Raw genomic sequence first — 18,570 nt, forward strand, 5'->3', positions numbered from 1 at the left:
AGATTAAACCCAAACAACTGAGATTAAACCCAAACAACTGAGATTAAACCCAAACAACTGAGATTAAACCCAAACAACTGAGATTAAACCCAAACAACTGAGATTAAACCCAAACAAACTGAGATTAAACCCAAACAAACTGAGATTAAACCCAAACAACTGAGATTAAACCCAAACAACTGAGATTAAACCCAAACAACAAATCTGGAAAAGATTGTGGTCTGTATAATGCATCTAGTATTTATTGCAAGAGTAGAGTCGAATACAGGAGTAGTCAGAGTCGGAGGTTTCCCTTCGGCCCAAGTTGTCCATGTCACCCAGTTTTTTTACCATTAAGCTAGTCCCAATTGCCCATGTTTGGCCCATATCAATCTTACCTACGTAACTGTCTAAATGTTTTTTTTTAAAAAGACAATTGTACCTGCCTCTACTACCTCTGGCAGCTTATCCCAGACACCACCATTTGAAAAATTTGCTCCTCTGGACCCTTTTGTACCTCTCCCCTCACCTTAAATCTATGCCCTCTCATTTTAGACTCCCCGAAAAGATGTTGACTATCTAGCTGATCTATGTCCCTTATTATTTTATAGACCTTTATAAGATCGCCCCTAAGCCTCCCACGTTCCAGGGAAAAGAGTCCCAGTCTATCCAGTTTCTCCTTACAACTCAAACCATCAAGTCCCGGTAGCATCCTAGTAAATCTTTTCTGCACTCTTTCTAGTTTAATAACATCCTTTCTATAATAGGGTGACCAGAACTGTACACTTGTATTCCAAGTGTAGCCTTATCAATGTCTTGTAGAACTTCAACAAGACATCCCAACTCCTATATTCAATGTTCTGACCAATGAAACCAAGCATGCTGAATGCCTTCTTTATACTCTGTCCATCTGTGACTCCACTTTCAAGGAGCTATGAACCTGTACCCCTAGATCTCTGTTCTATAATGCTTCCCCAATGCCCTACCATTAGCTGAATAAGTCCTGCTCTGGTTCAATCTACCAAAATGCATCACCTCACATTTATCTACAACTCCATCTGCCATTCATCAGCCCACTGGCCCAATTGATTAAGATCCCCTTGCAATCCTAGATACCCTTCACTGTCCACTATGCCACCAATCTTGGTGTCATCGGCAAACTTAATAATCATGCCTCCTAAATTCTCATCCAAATCATTAATATAAATGACAACTGTGGACCCAGCTCTGATCACGGAGGCATACTGCTGGTCATAGGCCTCCATGTAGATAACATTGACTGCACTCCCCTCATCCAACTTCTCGATTACCCGTTCAAATTGGTGAGACATGATTTTCCACTCCAAGCTATGCTGACTGTCCCTAAGTCAGTTCTTGTCTCTCTAAATGCATATAGATCCTGTCTCAGAATCCTTCTAACGACTTACCCACTAAAGACGTTAGGCTCACTGGTCTGAAGTTTCCAGGCTTTTCTCTGCAGCCCTTCTTAAACAAAGGCACAACATTTACCATCCTCCAATCTTCAGGCACCTCACCTGTGGCTGTCAATAATTGAAATATCTCTGCAAGGGGCCCACAATTTCCTCCCTAGCCTCTCAATGTCCTGGGATTCACCATCAGGGATTTATCCACTTTGATGTGCTTTAAGACTTCCAGCACCAGCTCCTCTAATATGTGCACTCCAAGTTAAACCTTGCTTTAATCATTTAGAACCATGGTTAGAGCCCACTTGGAAGTGGTGTGTGCAGTTTTGGTCCCCTTGGAAAGGAATATCATTGCACAACAAATGTTCATAAGACTTGGAGAGATTGCAGAAACGGAGTCTGTGTTCTCTAGAGTTTTATTAAATGAGAGCCAATCTCACTGAAGCCTATACCATAATTAAAGGGATAGACAGGGTAGATGTAGGTAAGATGTTTCCCCTTGTTGGAGAGTTTAGAACTTGGGGGGCACAATTTCAAAGGCAGGGAGAAAGCCACTTCGGACTGATTTTTTTCTGAGGGTTGTAAATCTTTGGAATCCTCTATCCCTGTCAGAGTATGTTTAAAACAGACAATAACAAATTTCGAAATACCAATGAGAAAGGACTGGAATAATGTGGAAAAGGCATTGAAGTGGATGATCAGCTATGATTTTGATGGGGTGAATAGCCTACACCATCCCTTCCACAACTGTTCTCCTTTCACCACTGATGCAGTGATTTGTACTATTGTACAGTGATGCACTGTAGGAGCTCCATGGCTCATTAGGCCCCTGACCACTACCTCTATGGCAAGGGCAGCAGACACATAGGAACACCATCACCTAGAAATTCCCCACCCACCCAGATTTGGAAAGATATTACCATTCCTTTACTGTTGCCATGTCAATCAATTAAACAGGTGGGATTCCCTGCACTGCTTGATTAGTTATTCATTTGAAAATCTTAGTGAGTAGTGGTAGGCTGCTAATGGAGACAAGATAGCAAATAGTAATTTCACCCCTCCCACCCATGAAAAAGCATGCATTATAAATAATGTTCAATTTCTTTGCCAACTAGACCAAATACTTAAACAAGTGATCAGGAAATTGAAAGCAGCAAATAATTCCCAAGAGTGCCCCAAAAGAAGTAGTTAAACTGAGCATTGGTCCCACAGTGAGGGAGACTGAGGAATTAAGAATAGGAAACAAGGAAATGACAGACTTTGAACATATATTTTGTAATGGTCTTTACAGAAGTGACAAAAAGCATCCCAAGAATAGTGTAAAAGTGGTGCGGTGCGGTGCGGTGCAGGGTGTGGGGTGGGGGGCAAATGGAGCCTGGGGAATGACAGGCATGACTGGTTGATAGTGGCAGTTGAAATGTATGCATGCAGCATTCACCTACCCTTCATTGTGTGCTGCTCATGGCTGCTCTGGACTCTGCCAAGAATGTGCAGGCAATATCAGTGGGAAGATAGAAGCAGAGGAAGAGAACATAGCACAAGCCAGATATGGCAGTGCACACAAGGTGCTTTTGGCCATCATTTTCCAGAAGGATGATGGCAAATAGCTGAAAGGAGCCTCTTTCACCAGCACCCTCTATGCTGGATCTACCTTAACCTAATCTTCATGTCAATAGCTCAATCTTGGAATATGTAGTTACATTTTCACAGTCACAATGTCCTCAGCCTTGGAATATGATGCGGTCTCTGGAACATGTGGCCTTTTGGTATGGAATAATAACTGCAATGGCACATTTTGAGTAGAGTTGAGCCTCTTCAAACATCTTGCCAACATCCCACTGCCTATGGCAGCCTTCAAGAGGCAGAAGCAGCACTGCAATCTTCAGTGCACTCATTGCATTATGCCTGCAGTCTGGCAAGGAGCCTTGAGGACAGTCAGTAGTTCTAACCTTCATGGAGTGAGGTTGATTCTGAATCCACACTGATATCTCTTATGATTACTGTGCAGAGAACAATCATGTTCAAGACACCAAAATGCTATTCACCTATACCAGAGATTGACTGATCATTTTTACCACCATCTTATTCCTTTCATCCTGCTTTTTCTGCACCCTATACTGCGAGTTAGCAGCAAGGGTTTCTCATGCATTGACCATCAGAATAGCTGGCGAATCCTGCCATGGCAGGTGGTGGAATTTAAATTCAAATAAAAAATATCTGGAATTAAGAATCTACTGATGACAGGAAGGAAATCTGCTGTCCTTACCTGATCTGGCCCACATGCAACTCCAGAGCCACAGCAATGTGGTTGACTCTCAGCTGCCCTCCAAGGGCAACTAGGGATGGGCAATAAATGCTGGACCAGCCGGTGATACCCACATCCTATGATTGAACAAACAAGTTGACACATAAGGCAGCTATCTGCACCAGCTAAGTGCTATTCCCTTGTATTTTCTCCATACCTCTACACATCTACAATCTAATGACTTGATTGAACCTGCCTCAACCACACTTCCAAGTAGTGCATTCCAGACATGAACCACCTGAAGTTTCTCTTTAAATGTGCTTTTTTGCAAACCACTTGTACTCAGATTCTCAATTCTTTTGAGAAGGAACAGTTTTGCCTCATCTTTTGCCCCCTCATGGAATACCAACCATACCATAGGCATCAAATTGTTCAAAGCAACTTATGGGGAGCTGAATGGAAAATGGCCATCTACGGCCCACTTGGTATTGGCATGCAACTAATAAGTTGCCTTTGTCTGTTACAAACACAGAGACCTCAAATGAGATTGTGGATTGATTACAAAGATACAACATGGAGTTCTGGAGGGGAAATTGTTTAACTTGAAGTTTTGGGTAACAAGAGGGTTGAGGAGGTAATAATGGTGTGGTGCACGTGGAGACATTTAGAACAGCACCACACAAACTTGAAGTTAATAGCTCATGGAATTGTGGATATAAAATTGGCTGAATAAGCAGTGATGATCAGTGGATTTTTGAGTGGGAAGATATGTAGTAGTGGTGTTCCCCATGGGTCAGTATTGGAACTGTTGATGTCTGGTGCTCATGACAATTTCAAAATTTGCAGATACAAAATTGTAAACTGTTAAGGACAGTGTACAACTTCCAAGGATAGAGACAAGTTGGAAGTGGGCAAATAGGTGCAGTTCAGTGGGGAAGTGAGGTGATGCGTTTTAGTAGGACTAACATGGAGAGACTATAAAATAAGGGATATAATTAAGGGGATGAGGAGCTAGGGAAATATGTGCATAGATCATTGAAAGTGGTAGGACTGGTGGAGAGTGCAGCTAATAAAGCATATAGTATTCTGGACCAGGGTATAGAATACAAGAGCAAGGTTATGTTGTAATTATACAAGACACTAGTTGGACTATTGTGTTTTCTTGGAAGGTTGTCTAGAGATTGCAGAAAAAGATTACAGGATGGTTCTAGAAGATAGATTGGAGGGGTTGGGACTCTTTTTGGAGAGAAGGCTCTAAAGGAGATTTGACGCCAATGTTCATCCAAGATGGGAAAGAGGTTGTTTGGCCACTTTTAGCTTACTTAAGTTGTAAAGGTGGTGTCAAGAATACAAGCCTGATACACAGCTTTGTATTTTCAGTTAGCTTGTTGGTCCACACAACTTCAGAAATGACAGTTGTGACTTTCACTAGGCAATCCTGTATTCAGCATCAATTATCAAGCTACTGATAATTGAAACCTTTAGTGACATCCATAATCTTGGTTGAAAGTGATTTTGACATCCTGGCCTATAACTTCAATCTTCGAGATGTGGATTATTGGTCTAAACATCCTAGACAATGGTTTCATGCAGTGGGGTAGAATGGGTTAAGTGCAAAGTGTCATTTTTTTTTTACATTCAAGAACATTCCATGGGGCAGATGCCATTAAAAGAAAAACAAGCGCCTGAGGTGATTGGGACATCAAACCTTCAGACTTCCACCTTTTATGTAAAAAGTGATTCCCACATTCTGCAAGAGTTTAGACTGAATCAGCTCCTAGGACCATAGTTATGGGCCAAGATGTTAGAGACTCTGCCTTCCAACATGAACCAGGCAAGGCTTCGCATAAATCAGCAACCTGTCTCCTGCTACAGAGATCAGCAGCAGGATTGACAATGACAGGTCACCAGGCTGAGAAATCAAAAAAAGTATGCAAATTGAAAGTTTGAAGCTATGTACCAGCCTTGTACTCTTAGCACCAACTTTACAAGAGCAAAACATGGGCAGTTTATGCAAGCCAATTAAATTCATTGTCACAAGTAGATGTATATTAATACTGCAATGAAGCTGTGAAAATCCTCTGGTCACCACACCTTGATGCCAGTTAGTGTACACCGAGGGAGAATTTAGTATGGCCAGTGCACCTAACAAGCATGTCTTTCAGACTGTGGGAGAAAACCCACGCAGATATGCAAACTCCAGTAACCCAAGCTAGGAATCAGCTGCGAGGCAGCAGTGCTAATCTCTGCCTCCATGCCACCAGGAAAAAGCAACTAAACAGCTTCTATCAGCACTATGAATACTGTGCATCTCTGGCCAAGATGCCAAATCTAGTAGACCTGCACACAGGTGCCAGCATGTTGGTTGCAGAGGTGTCACTGTTGCAGAAGTCAGAGCTGAATGGATGATTGCCATATCCCCAATGATGTGCTCTATGTAAGGCTTGCCATTGGCAAGAGCTACAGGTCAACTTTGCCTGCAATACAAGATGTTTGTAGGCAAGGTCCACATACAGTTTTGGTCACCCATCTTATAAAAAGATTGCCACTGGGAGACAAGTGATTTACAAGGATAAGATAAATTGGGAAAGGATCTACAAGCTGCGGCAACTCAAAAAAAGGCTGGAGGTCTTCAAAATTATGAATTGTTTGGATAGAGGCAAGGTTTCTTCTGGTGGGCAAGAGCACTAGAGGCAATCACTCAATTTAGAAATTTCACCAAAAATTTTTATGGAGTGATTGAAACAAGTAATTTAGATGCATTTAAAGAAAGCTTTGGTGACTAATTAAACATGCTAGAAATTTGAACTTTGTTGGAAATATTGGGGCAGGCAGCATTGAAGAGTTAATATTTCAGGTCAGAACATAGAGAAAAGTGTTAAGCTGACTCCATAAAAATTAAATACATGCACAAAAGGTAAATTGCTTAAATCCTGTAAAAACAGTAGGCCATAGTAAAAGTGAGCAAAGACCACCTCCTGACAGCAATTTGACTGTTACCAGTCATCAATGATCCAGGGGCTTCTAAGAAAGTGACATCAGTTCCAATAAATTCAAGGGCAGGAGATCTAGGATGGAAACCTATATTTTTACATCAGAGAGCCCTCCATGGGTGAGGCCCCACAGATCAAAAAATTAAAGATAAAATGAGCTCTGTACATTCTTTGGAATTTGGTAAACATGTTCAATTTATGGTTTTTATACCTTACTTTACATCTGATAGCATGATCTCGGTGAACATCCAGTAATGTTAATGTACACCAACTTATTCCCTGCACACAAGGTTTAGTCTATAGGATCTGTGTGCTTGTTGCAATCAGCACAATCAGAATAAAAAAGCCAAGGAGGTATGATCAGCAATTTGCAGATGAGGAAAGTCTCAGATAGATTACAGGATGATATAGATGGCAGAACAGTGGCAAATGAAATTTAACCCTGAAAAGTGTGAGGGGATGCATTTGGAGGACAAAAAGGCAAGGGAATACACAATGAGGACCACAGGGACATTGGGGTGCATGTCAATAGATCCCTGAAAGCAGCAGGGCAGAAGGCATCGAATACGCAGGTTATGAAGCTGCACAAAATCATTAGGCCAAAGCTATAGAACCGGTGTGCAATTGTCACCATACTATAGGATGTGATTGCGCAAGAGGGTGCAAAGAGATTCACCAAGATGTTGCCCAAGGTGGAACATTTCAGCTATGAGCAGAGACTTTGGGGGGGGGGGGGGGGGGGGGGGGGCGGTGGTGGCAGAAGGAGCTGGTTCCTTAGGGCAGAGAAGGCTGAGGGGGGGGATGGATCAGATCAAGGTGTACAAAGAAAAAGAGGCACTAGATAGGAAAGGACTTCTCCCTTTAGTGGAGGGGTCAATACCAGGGGGCACAAGACAGGAGATTTGAGGAAAAAGTTTTTTCAGCCAGAGGGTGGTGGAAATCTGGAACTCACTGCCTGAAAAAGGGCGAGGCAGGAACCCTCAGGAACATTTAGATGCGCACTGGCATACAAGGCTATGACCCAAAGGGCTAGAAAATGGGCTAATAGATAAGTATTTGATGGTCAGCATTGACACGATGGACAAAAGGGTCTTTTTGTGCTGTCTATTAGCAAATAGATGGCAAACCTGGAATTCTATACACTAGATAATCCTAACATCTTCTGCCAAGATTTTCCTTCAACTTACTACATAACTACTGCTGTCCTATGCCAAGTGATTAAACCACCTCAACAGCTTCCACTGCTAACCATGCATGTTTCTAGATGAGCAAGACAAATTCAAACAGCAATGCACACATTAGCACAGTAATCCACTGCAGCACATTCCACCATGCACAATGAAGCCAAGTTGCAGATTTCTCAAGGCAGCTCATGTTTAGGTGACTAAAACATGTTAATATTGCAAGTACAACATTACCTCAAAACAGAAATCAAGCCCGACTCCCATCCCATCTTGGCTTTTAAGTATGGTATGGTTGGTATTCCATGAGGGGGCAAAAGGTGAAGCCAGAAATCCTAGTCCAGTTGGGAAACTTAAATCAGGTATCAAGAATATAGAAATGTCTTTATGTATCACATTTCATAACCACTGGATATTCCAAAGCACCTTTTTTTGAATCGTCATTCTGACATGGGAAAAGCAGCAGCTAATTTATGCAGAAAGCTCCCACCTGATATTACAAAGTTTGTGTTGTTCGAGGGATAAATATCGGCCATAAGAGGGGAAGCTTCCCTGCTTATTCAAAAAGTAAAAAATCTTTTGCATCCACTCACTGAACAAGCGGGTTGTCAGTTTTAATTTCTCAAGTGAGAAATACTGCACTGAACCTACAAGTCCTGTCATTTTTAGTTTAGATAGATATTGTTCCTGAAATTTCTTAAGCAGGGCCTCATGGATAAAAAAAGTGTCGTCTTTTACTCATTGCTCCAACAGTCCTATCCACATTTCTCTTGATCACAGTAGCTCTGACAATTGCTTCTGCCACATTCCATGACGGTGGATGTTCCTGTCTATTTAAGATGGTGGGTGAGAACGCAGAGCTAACAGCCTTCTGCAAGTCACTTGCCTGTTCAGTTAACTTACCTACATGGGGACAGGCTACTTACTATACATTACACATGGGTAATCATTGCAACAATCAAGAAACTAGACACCATCCAGATCAAGTCAATTATGTTATACACACCATCAGTTTAAACATCATAACATCTACAGTATTCACAGAAAATTGTCAAGGCTTCTTTGACAGGGCTTCTGCCACAAGGCATGGGAACACCCACTTTCCAATCCAACAAGGTACTGCTGCAGATAAAAGTTCAAGGGTGAAATCTGTCCAAGTCCAGCAGAGGAATATTTTTAAATTAAGCAGAGTGCACAGTAATTATTTAAGTAGGCTATAGTTGAAGCAAGTTTAAGAGCTGGATTATGTTCAGTTCTGGGCATTGCATCTCAGGATGATAGTAGCCTTGGGACAAATAATGATAATGTCACAAGGATAGTGATACAAATGGGCAGGCCATAGACGAGGCAAAAACTGTAAAGGCCTGACTAGTGCAAGTGAGAAATCAGATTAAAGGGATTCCCAAGATGAATAAATTGACGGACCTGATTCTACGCCTCAAACACTACCTCAGGCTCATGTTCTGCTGAACCACCGCTCCCCCAATTTTCAACACATCATCCCATTTGCACAAGTTCAAAGGTTTGTGGGCTTTGGCTGGATTGTCAAGTATTGCTGCATTTCCCTTGTAATTTAAGAATTGAGGGCAAGAACAAAGTCCCCCAAAAACTCTTCAAATGCCAAGTTTTTATTGAACACACTGATTTGGTGGTGATTACGCTATGGATAGACAGTGAATGAGCATTAACTTCCAAAATTGGAAATGCTGAAACCTACAGGAGAAAATATGATCAGACAGTTAACACATCACATGCACAAGTTTATTGTTTGTAGCAGACAGTTGGAGAAAGCACTGATAATTACAGTGCAAAACAGCTCATTGCCAAATTTTTTGAACAAAAATCATTTCAACCCAAATTTTAAAAAAAGGATCTGCTACTTCTGTTTGGTTTCAAGCACCAAATTATATCTAAAATACTTTAACTGGCTTCTGCATCAGCTTCTTAGCTCTTGAATTTTTATCCACAGACTTAATGACGCCAACAGCAACAGTCTGCTTTAAATCTCGGGCAGCAAAACGACCTGAGAAAAAAAAAGATAAGTCTTGGTGTTATAGAATGCACTAGTCAGATCACAAGAAGCAGACTAACAAAGACCAGTATCTTTTATAATCTGTGGACATCCAAAAAAGAGTCAATTGTGTAGTCCCTTATAATCTAGGAAACATTGCCATCAATTTGCACATAGCAAGGTCTCATGAATCATAAGATGTTGGTTTGAGGAATAGAAAGTTGGCTGGGGAGCCAAGAACATCTTGCTCCAAATGGCATGGGATTTACACTCAATCTGCAAAGGCAGAAAAGGACTTGGGAATAGTGTCTCAGCAGAACACTGCCTCAGCCATGCAATGGAGTGACAGCCTTCGATTTTTTGCAAAGGACTGGAGTGGGGAATTGAACCGATAAGCCTGGTCTGACACTAGAATGCTTACAACCCAGAAAAAAAAAAGAGGCCAAATGTTTGCATTTGTGGATGTTTATCTGCAAGTGCAACTCCCTCACCAAGACAAGCATGCAGTCTGGATTTTGCACTAATTAGCAAGTACATCAAAACCAGTTATTCAAGTAAATCAGACCAAATTTCAAACTCATCCACACACGCAGTTTAAAAGGGTGTGTCAGTTGCACTGCTCTTCCACAAACTTTGCTACACTTTAACTCACACAAGGTAACTGAATTTTAATTATGGCACTGCCAAATTACTGAAAATTTAAGTGGTTGTTAATTATTTTCCCCAAAACTCAGTTGGCTGGCCATGCAGTTGCTTGCTCTACACAGCACTTGGATTTGGCTTGGATTTACAGCACAGTCTGGATAGTGTGAACAATTTGTTTGCTTGCTGCAAAGTCCAGGAGAGGAGTGAAATTCTTTGCCTGCTGTAAGGGTTCTATTGCTCAGTTAGACAGCTGATGTTCTTAAACATGCTTTGATCAAGCAACAGCCACCAATTCAGCCTTACACTTTTACCAACTGATCCTGGAGGTTGTTCATTTAAATGCAGAAGAACTACAAATGAAAGTTTGTCAATTATTCTACATCAATCTAAAACAATAAAGGTTGAAATAAGTAAGTCTTACCCAGCTGGTCAGCATTTGTATACTACTTTCTGCTGAGTGAATAAACCCAAAATACCCTCTGGACAAAATGACTATTCTAAGTTTTAAATGCTACAAATTTATTTTCTTGTGCTGTTTGTACAGATTGGATAAGCATATTGTTCAAATATCAGTGGTTCAATCAGGATGCAATAAAATTTTGGCCAAAAGTAGACATTGTGGAACGTGATATTTTCTCCATGGAAATGGAGGTCTGCTCCCCTGTTGAAGGAAGTGGTACAACTTCTGGAACCAAAATCTGGCTGCTTATGCTCCTGGTTGAACAGGAACCAAGCAAAATAAAGTCAAATTTAATGCTCAGTTTAAGCAAGAGCTAGCTGGTGCAGAATTGCAACATTTCTCCTTCAGGAAGTTACCCTAAAAAAAGTATTGATCATTCTCTCTTCCCTTCTCTCCCCCCTCCCCCCCATCTCCAAGTTAACTAGCCAGCCGTGTTTTATCCAGTTTGATTGCAGGAGGATCAATTTCCCTATTCTAATCCTAGGGTAAAGAGGCCAGTTCTAATTACCAAAATGCCACTTCAGCCTTTTTTTTGCGCACAGGTACAGAACCAAAACTCTCCCTTTAAGCTAGGTACAAAACAATAGACAGTTTTGAATGTGAAATTTACCATTACATCAATGCCTTGAAGTGTAGGCAATGGCACTTACCAAGAGGCGGATATTCAAAGAAGGTTTCAACACAAAGCGGCTTTATTGGGACAAATTCCACTGTGGCAGAATCTCCAGACTTCAGCATCATAGGATTATCCTCTAGCTTTTGGCCAGAACGCCGGTCAAGCCTTTCCTTCAACTCAGAAAGCCTGCAAGTAATGTGGGCAGTATGGCAGTCTACCACTGGTGAATAACCAACCTTGATATACCCTGGATGATTGAGGACAATTATCTGCAAAAGGGAATACATTAAATGAACATTCCAATGATCAGCATTACTTTACTACCAATAATTAATTCTGAATGGACAAGCATGTCTCAAGTCGGACGATGGAAGCACAGCAATAATTCCTCCAAATGAATCTGGTTAGTCTCCATAGTGCATGCTGATGCGCGTTATCACACACAAGGCTTGAGATGCTCAAGGAAATAAAGGCTTTTATTTACTATTACAACGAAGCTACCATGTATAGTACACGATCCCAGACTGAGGGGTCCCAGACAGAGCAGTGACCTTTATACCTCTCCCAGGAGGCGAAGCCCGACTGGGATGTACCATAATAACTATAATACAGGTGTAACAGCCCAACCCTAACCCCAACAGCAACAAGTAGAACAACCCATCCCTAACCCCAACAGCAACATATATACATACTCGTAGTACTGGCCAGACCCTGGCTCAGTACTACCTAGTGGGAACCAACGATGGTTCACCACACATGCCATCCCACCAAATAGAACACAAGGATGCAAAGCTCCTCTCTACAGTTTAGCAGCTTGCAAACATTAGGTATTGTGGCAAGGTAAACAACTGTTGCTTTAAGCAGAGGACTAATAGCATTCAATTGGAGGAATTATTGCCATGCTTTTATAGTTTGATGAGACATGGATGTCCATTCAAAATCAAAGCAAGTCAAGGCTTGGCATTGTAATCACAGCCTCCCATCACAATCATCTTTTGTTTCTTACCTAGCAGATGGCTCACCACTGCATCTCCACTTGGTCTGGGATCTGCTAATAGTTGACAATCATGACAGGTTGACCTCTTTTTAGGGCAAACCAAATAAACAAACTCAGGTTAAGTCAGGACAAAGCAAAAGGGGCAGCTCCCCAAAAGGAGGGGAAATGCAGAGCTTTTAGCTGAAGGAAATCTTGGTTTGCCGGTAGTTCTACCAGGTTTCTGCATAGAACGACCGCGACAAGACCCGAACCTGCAATCTTCTGACAACATAGTCATGATTAACGAAGGAAAACGCCTTACCCATTAGGCCACGCAGTCAACAGATAGCATACTTCCACTGCAATTTTTCATTGTCACCTCGTGTAAACACTTTAAGGGCTGGTAAAATCCCAAACGTTATTGACCCTTTTACAAATTCCTTTAACTTCCTTCCAAAGAGCAAGTCTGGCGAAACCTAACTTACTGTTCCAAAGGTCCAACAAAATAACCTTTAGCTTCAGTTACAATCCCTCATCCCCAACCCCCAGAAATATATCCAAGTTCCTGCACCACAGTATCAAATTTGGTCAAGTTCATCTCCTATTTGTTTCTCTCCCCCACAATTTTGATTCTTGGGTCCTAATCCACATTCTAACAGGAGATTAGCCTGTGTTTTTCAAAGCTACTGTGGTCACACACCTGTGCAGTGAAGCAGTTGGTCTCAGTTGGTGGATCATTTCTGCAGTTTCCAGCCACATTACCACGACGAATAGCCTTCACGGGTACATTTTTAATGTTGAAACCCACATTAAAGCCAGGGAAAGCTTCAGCAACAGGTTCATGATGCATCTCAATCGATTTCACTTCAGCTGTCAAGTTCACCGGAGCAAAGGTCACCATATTACCAGGCTTCAAAACTCCAGTTTCTACCCTTCCGACAGGGACTGTGCCAATACCTTAAAAATACATTTTTATATAGAATCATTTCAGCAATATCTTTTGACACATTCTCTTTTAGATGAGATGCAATTCAAAGGAGTAGGCCATTCAGGCTCAAATCTGTTGTGAAATTATGGCTGACTTGTAGCCCAATGCCATATACCACCTTTGTCCCATATCCCCTTAATAAAACTCAGATTTCCATTGCTATTTGTATGTCTTTTCACACCAAGTAAATGAACTCAAATTAACTCGAGGACAAATTAAAAGGGGCAGCTCCCCAAAAAGGGGGAACAGCCCGAACCAAAAACAAAGTCGAAAGGAAACTTAAAACATCAAACCAAAAGATGATCAGGGTCGATAATACACCCCAGCCCGTGGTGCCCAGCGGGTGTGGAAGGTGTCAACTGCGCCCATGGACACCACATGCTCCTCTCCAGGGACACCTGGCCACGAATGTAGCCACGGTAGAGGGGCCGACAGTCAGGATGGACGACCCCGTCGATCGCCCACTGCCTGGACCCATTGATGGTGCGTCTTGCCAGGCCCAGGAGCAGGTTGCCACCCTGACTTACCCCTCTCCGCACCAGGTGCCCATAGATTAGGAGCATGGGACTGAAGTGCGAACAAAACATCAGCAAAAGGTGTTTGAGGAAACCAAAAAGGGTGTGCAATCTAAAACATAGACACGGTCCACGGACTCCGCAAGGCCACAGAAGGGGCAGTCTTGGGAGCCTGTGAACCGGTAAACCTACGGTTGTATGGCACTACTGCATGCAGCACCCTCCACCCAGGTCCCCAAGATAATTGGGGGAGATCCCTCCGTAGAGGGACCTCCACCCGGCGGCAACAAGGCCCAAGGTGTATCCGGGCGACAGGCGAGGACGCAGTAATGAAAGGTGTGCAGCAGCAGCCCGTACAGGAAACGCCTCCATGTGGTGGAAAAGGGCACGGAGGACATTTCCGCGAGGTGGCACATGTAGTGGGGCACCTGACCCGGGGGGGGGGGGGGGGTGGTCTAGGCTTTGGGCCAATGTGAAATTCTATCCGAGCAGGGGAATGCTCGGGCGAGATCCCACCACACACCTGTGACGCCTCGAGACCGCGTGTGCGCTCGGGGCCAAGCATGACCGTCCCAAGGTCTTGGATGGCTTTGGCCGTGCGCCAGACAGCCACCCCCACACGCTCAGCCAGCACGTGGGGGCTCATCCAGCCCGTTCCTCCACCATCCAGCAGGTCCCTGATCTTGGTCACCCCGGCATCCACGGCCCTCCTCTCCGCCAGCCACCTGAAGTTGTACGGCTGCAGGTGCGGATTCCTGAGCAGCGGCTCTCACACGAGAGCCGCTACTCCTGACAGGGGAGAGCTGCGTCATGAGGAGACCGCGTTCCAGACCGCAAGGAGGTCCTGGTAAAAGACGGGCAACTCCCGCAAGAATGCCCCAGGTTGATATGCCCCAGGAACTGCACGTCATAATTGAGGCCGTGCAACTGGCGGAAGAAATACGTCGCCAGGGCACGCCATCGTGGAGGAGGCTCGATGTAAAGGTATCTCTGCAGGGTCTGGAGGCAGAAGGTCACTTCCATTGCTATTTGTATAACAGCTTTCCAAACTTCAACCACCCTTTGAAGAATTTCCAAATTTCACTGCTGAATGATCTGGTTCTATTTTAGACTAGTCCTAGATTGCCTACCCAGCAACCCCATCCCCCTCAGCAATAACTTCAATCAACTCACCCTTTAACAACCCTCATATCTTTTCACAATTTAGCCTCGAGTACAGATATCAGATCTATGCTGCAGTCCTGCCCAAGTCCAATAAATCCTTAAGGTGTCCAGAATTACTCCAATATTGTTGAGTAATGTACCCTTTTGTATTCCACTCCCAAGTAGAAACCCCAGCTTCAGCTTTTGATCTTCAGTAGCTATTCAATAATTGGACCCACAAAATCTTTCCACCTCCACCATATCAATGTCAGGTCCCAAAAAAATGAAACTTCATTTGTGTGCATCAAAATCCATTTGCCAGTGTTGTAATTTTAAACTTCCATCCAGACAGTTGACTATGCCTCCCACTGTGATTTTCTGTCCTGCAAGCTAATGTGAATAGTTGAAACCTGAAAACAGACCTTGAAGGCCATCACTGGTCATATGCTGCCAAATCCTTTTCAGCAACTGACATGTTATTGCCATTGCTTTATCTTGCAATCAAGACAATTTATACTACAGGAAAATAGGGTGACCAAGTTTATTGAGTAGCCAAGGAAGTAAAAGTAACAGACTTCCAGGTAACAAAAGCTTGAACATATTCTTTTAATATTCTGAAAATTAAAATGCATCCTTTCTAGCAAGTGTAAATGAGCTACATTACATACTTCAATTGGCTGTAAATGTAGCTACTCAGGAGTGTTCAGTAAGAGTTTGATTTGGGTTTTGCAAGCATGAGCTGCTCGAGTATAGTCTGTACTCCCTATAAAAACAGAACAAACATGCAGTTTAATTGGACCAGCCCATCACTGGCATCATATTAGCACTGAAATTCAGGCAAAATGTTGCTCTATTGTAGTAGGCAGAATGCTTTTTTGGATTGTGGTAAACACAAACAACTTGAGGAAACCCATTGTTCGAATTGAAGTACTCGTTTTTCCAGAATAATTTGAGGTACACCAGACATGTAAAAAAAAAGTGTTGAAACACAGCCTGAATTTGTCATTCTGCCACAATGTCTTAGCAGGTTTCTACTTTGAAGCAGATTACGTAACGTTCAAGAGGCATCTGGATACATACATGAAAAGACATGGGGATTATGGACCAAGTAGAGGCAAGAAAATTAGAGGGGGGCATCTGTGTTGGCACAGACTTGGTGGGCCCAAGGGCCTGTTCCTGTGCTGCTTTGTTCTTTCCCCTCATTCTGCCTGTTGCTTTTTTCCCTGCTCAAGCCCCACTTTACGTACCCGGTTTATCCCAATGCATGCCTCGCAGCAAGGACCCTGGTTCCAACCCTGCTCTTGGAGAGATTTTCTGTACAAATACAGCATTTCAAAATTGAAGGCATCAAGCCCCATTGACGGCAAGGGTTCCTGAAAACTATACACATTCAAGTTGCGTTATTTATAACAATCTTCATCTGAGATGTGTTTGTGGGGCTCTCGGAAGCTCTAACTGACCCAAAGCCCATAAAATATTCTTGTTTTACATTCTTGACACTACTGTACCCGTTCACCTTTAGAACGGGAACCAGTGTTAAGAGTGCTTCAGAGTTAATACTTTATCAAGCTCTGGGCACAGTTTACCTCCGATTTTGTAGACATCCTGGAGGGGCAAACGCAGGGGTTTCTTCAAGGAACGCCCGGGAGGAAGAATCGAGTCCAGTACTTCCAGCAGAGTTTGGCCACTCGCATGTCCTTCTCTCCGTTTTATTTTCCACCCCCTGAACCAGGACATCTATGAATAATCATTGAACCGATGTTACAGGAGCGTAATTACATTAAACAGGATTGTAAAAACCAAAATTCCGACCCCAGTGAACATCAAGTTTCTAGCACAGTACAACACGGTGACAGGATTTATAACTACATCAGAACAATCTCGAATAGCTACTGAATCATATTGCAGATATTAATAAAGCTCTTCCTTTGAAGTGATAATATGGATTCATCCTCGCTAGATTTGAACTGGCACTTACCCTGGCACTGGGGGTCAGCATGTTCTCACCACTCCACCCAGAGATAGGGATGAAAGGGACACTTGCTATATCATAGCCAATCTTCCGAAGATAAATGCTCACGTTCTTCACCACTTCCTCAAACCTTCCCTGGCTGTACGGCGGTTGAGTCACATCCATCTTATTGACACAGACAAGGAGTTGTTTCACGCCGAGTGTGAAAGCGAGGAGGGCATGTTCCCGGGATTGGCCCGACCGAGAGATCCCAGCTTCGAACTCTCCTGGGGCAGCCGAGACAACGAGGAGAGCAACATCAGCCTGCACACAGACAGACAGGAGTATCAGCCAGTATACATTCAGCCAGGACAACAGCATCAGCCTGATGTGTGCGCAGAATGAGATAACAAACCACTAATTAATTTAAAAAACCGACATTAACTAGACACTTTACTTTCAGAAGTCACTAGTTCTTTCAGTAATTAAAGCACAAAATGAAAACTCAGGTAATGTCCGTATAGAGAAAAGTTAACATTTCGGGTCTGTAGTTTCTCTCCACGGGTACTGCCTTTCCATCCGAGTATTTCCAGCAAATTTCATAGCATCCACAATATTTGACTGTCCCATAATCCAGGGGGTGGAGGGAGAAGGGATAAAGAATTATAGCCGAAAGGTTATTTGTACCTGAGATGTTCCAGTCAGCATGTTCTTGATGAAGTCGCGATGGCCTGGAGCATCTATTATGGTGAAGTAATATCTCTGGGTATAAAATTTCCAGAGTGAAATATCTATCGTGATGCCTCTTTCCCGCTCAGCCTTTAGTTTATCCAAAACCCAAGCATATTTGAACGATCCTTTCCCAATCTGCAAAAACAACTCGGGGAAGTGAGTTTAACTTTAAACAGTACAAACACCTACCTTATTGGAAAGGGCAATAAATCATTTTGTAGACGTTTCGTTGATTTACTAGAATTACAGACATTCAACATTAGAACAATTGAATTATAAACAGTCACACAAATATAAAGTGGGAACGTACTCCACAAATGTACGTTAGAATAAGCCCACCTGCACCGCTGCTTGTTCTAGTTTCTCGATAGTGCGCCGCTCAATACCACCGCATTTATAAATAAGGTGGCCTGTCGTAGTGGATTTACCAGAATCGACATGGCCAATTATTACGAGATTGATGTGCGTTTTCTCTTTCCCCATAGTTTTCTTTTATTAAAAAGAAACAAACGTTTGTCCTTTCCGTCGAGTTTTTATACCTGAATCAAATCCTAGGGCTCAGTAAGGAGCCTGAGATTGCACGTGGAACCATCACAAGGCTGATGGACAAAGAAAACTCAATAAAGGGAACCAGAACTCACCCACTTCCCCAATTGAGAAATTTCATTTGAAATTCTGTTGCTGATGGACTTGGTCTCAGACTAACTGGGA

At 42.9% G+C, this 18,570-nt stretch overlaps 1 protein-coding gene across 1 annotated transcript; it reads right to left on the minus strand.

Moving 5' to 3' along the window:
• Positions 1-9,732: 9,732 nt before the first annotated feature.
• LOC144495497 (elongation factor 1-alpha-like) lies at positions 9,733-18,342 on the minus strand. Its single transcript, XM_078215514.1, has 7 exons — positions 18,199-18,342; positions 17,815-17,994; positions 17,155-17,451; positions 16,763-16,913; positions 13,231-13,487; positions 11,589-11,823; positions 9,733-9,845 (listed from the first exon to the last, which is right to left on the minus strand). Exons 1-7 carry the CDS (start codon positions 18,340-18,342, stop codon positions 9,733-9,735), a joined length of 1,377 nt encoding a protein of 458 aa, XP_078071640.1.
• Between the last annotated feature and the right edge of the window lie 228 nt (positions 18,343-18,570).

Source organism: Mustelus asterias, chromosome 7, assembly GCF_964213995.1.
Source record: "Mustelus asterias chromosome 7, sMusAst1.hap1.1, whole genome shotgun sequence".
Lineage (NCBI taxonomy): Eukaryota > Metazoa > Chordata > Chondrichthyes > Carcharhiniformes > Triakidae > Mustelus > Mustelus asterias.

Excerpts from the sequence above, each read along its gene's own strand:
- LOC144495497 (XM_078215514.1), bottom strand. The coding sequence starts at position 18,342 with ATGGGGAAAGAGAAAACGCACATCAATCTCGTAATAATTGGCCATGTC. Across the intron at positions 17,995-18,198 it reads TAGAACAAGCAGCGGTGCAG|ATTGGGAAAGGATCGTTCAA; the intron begins GTGGGCTTATTC and ends TTGTTTTTGCAG. Across the intron at positions 17,452-17,814 it reads TGCTGACTGGAACATCTCAG|GCTGATGTTGCTCTCCTCGT; the intron begins GTACAAATAACC and ends GTCTGTGTGCAG.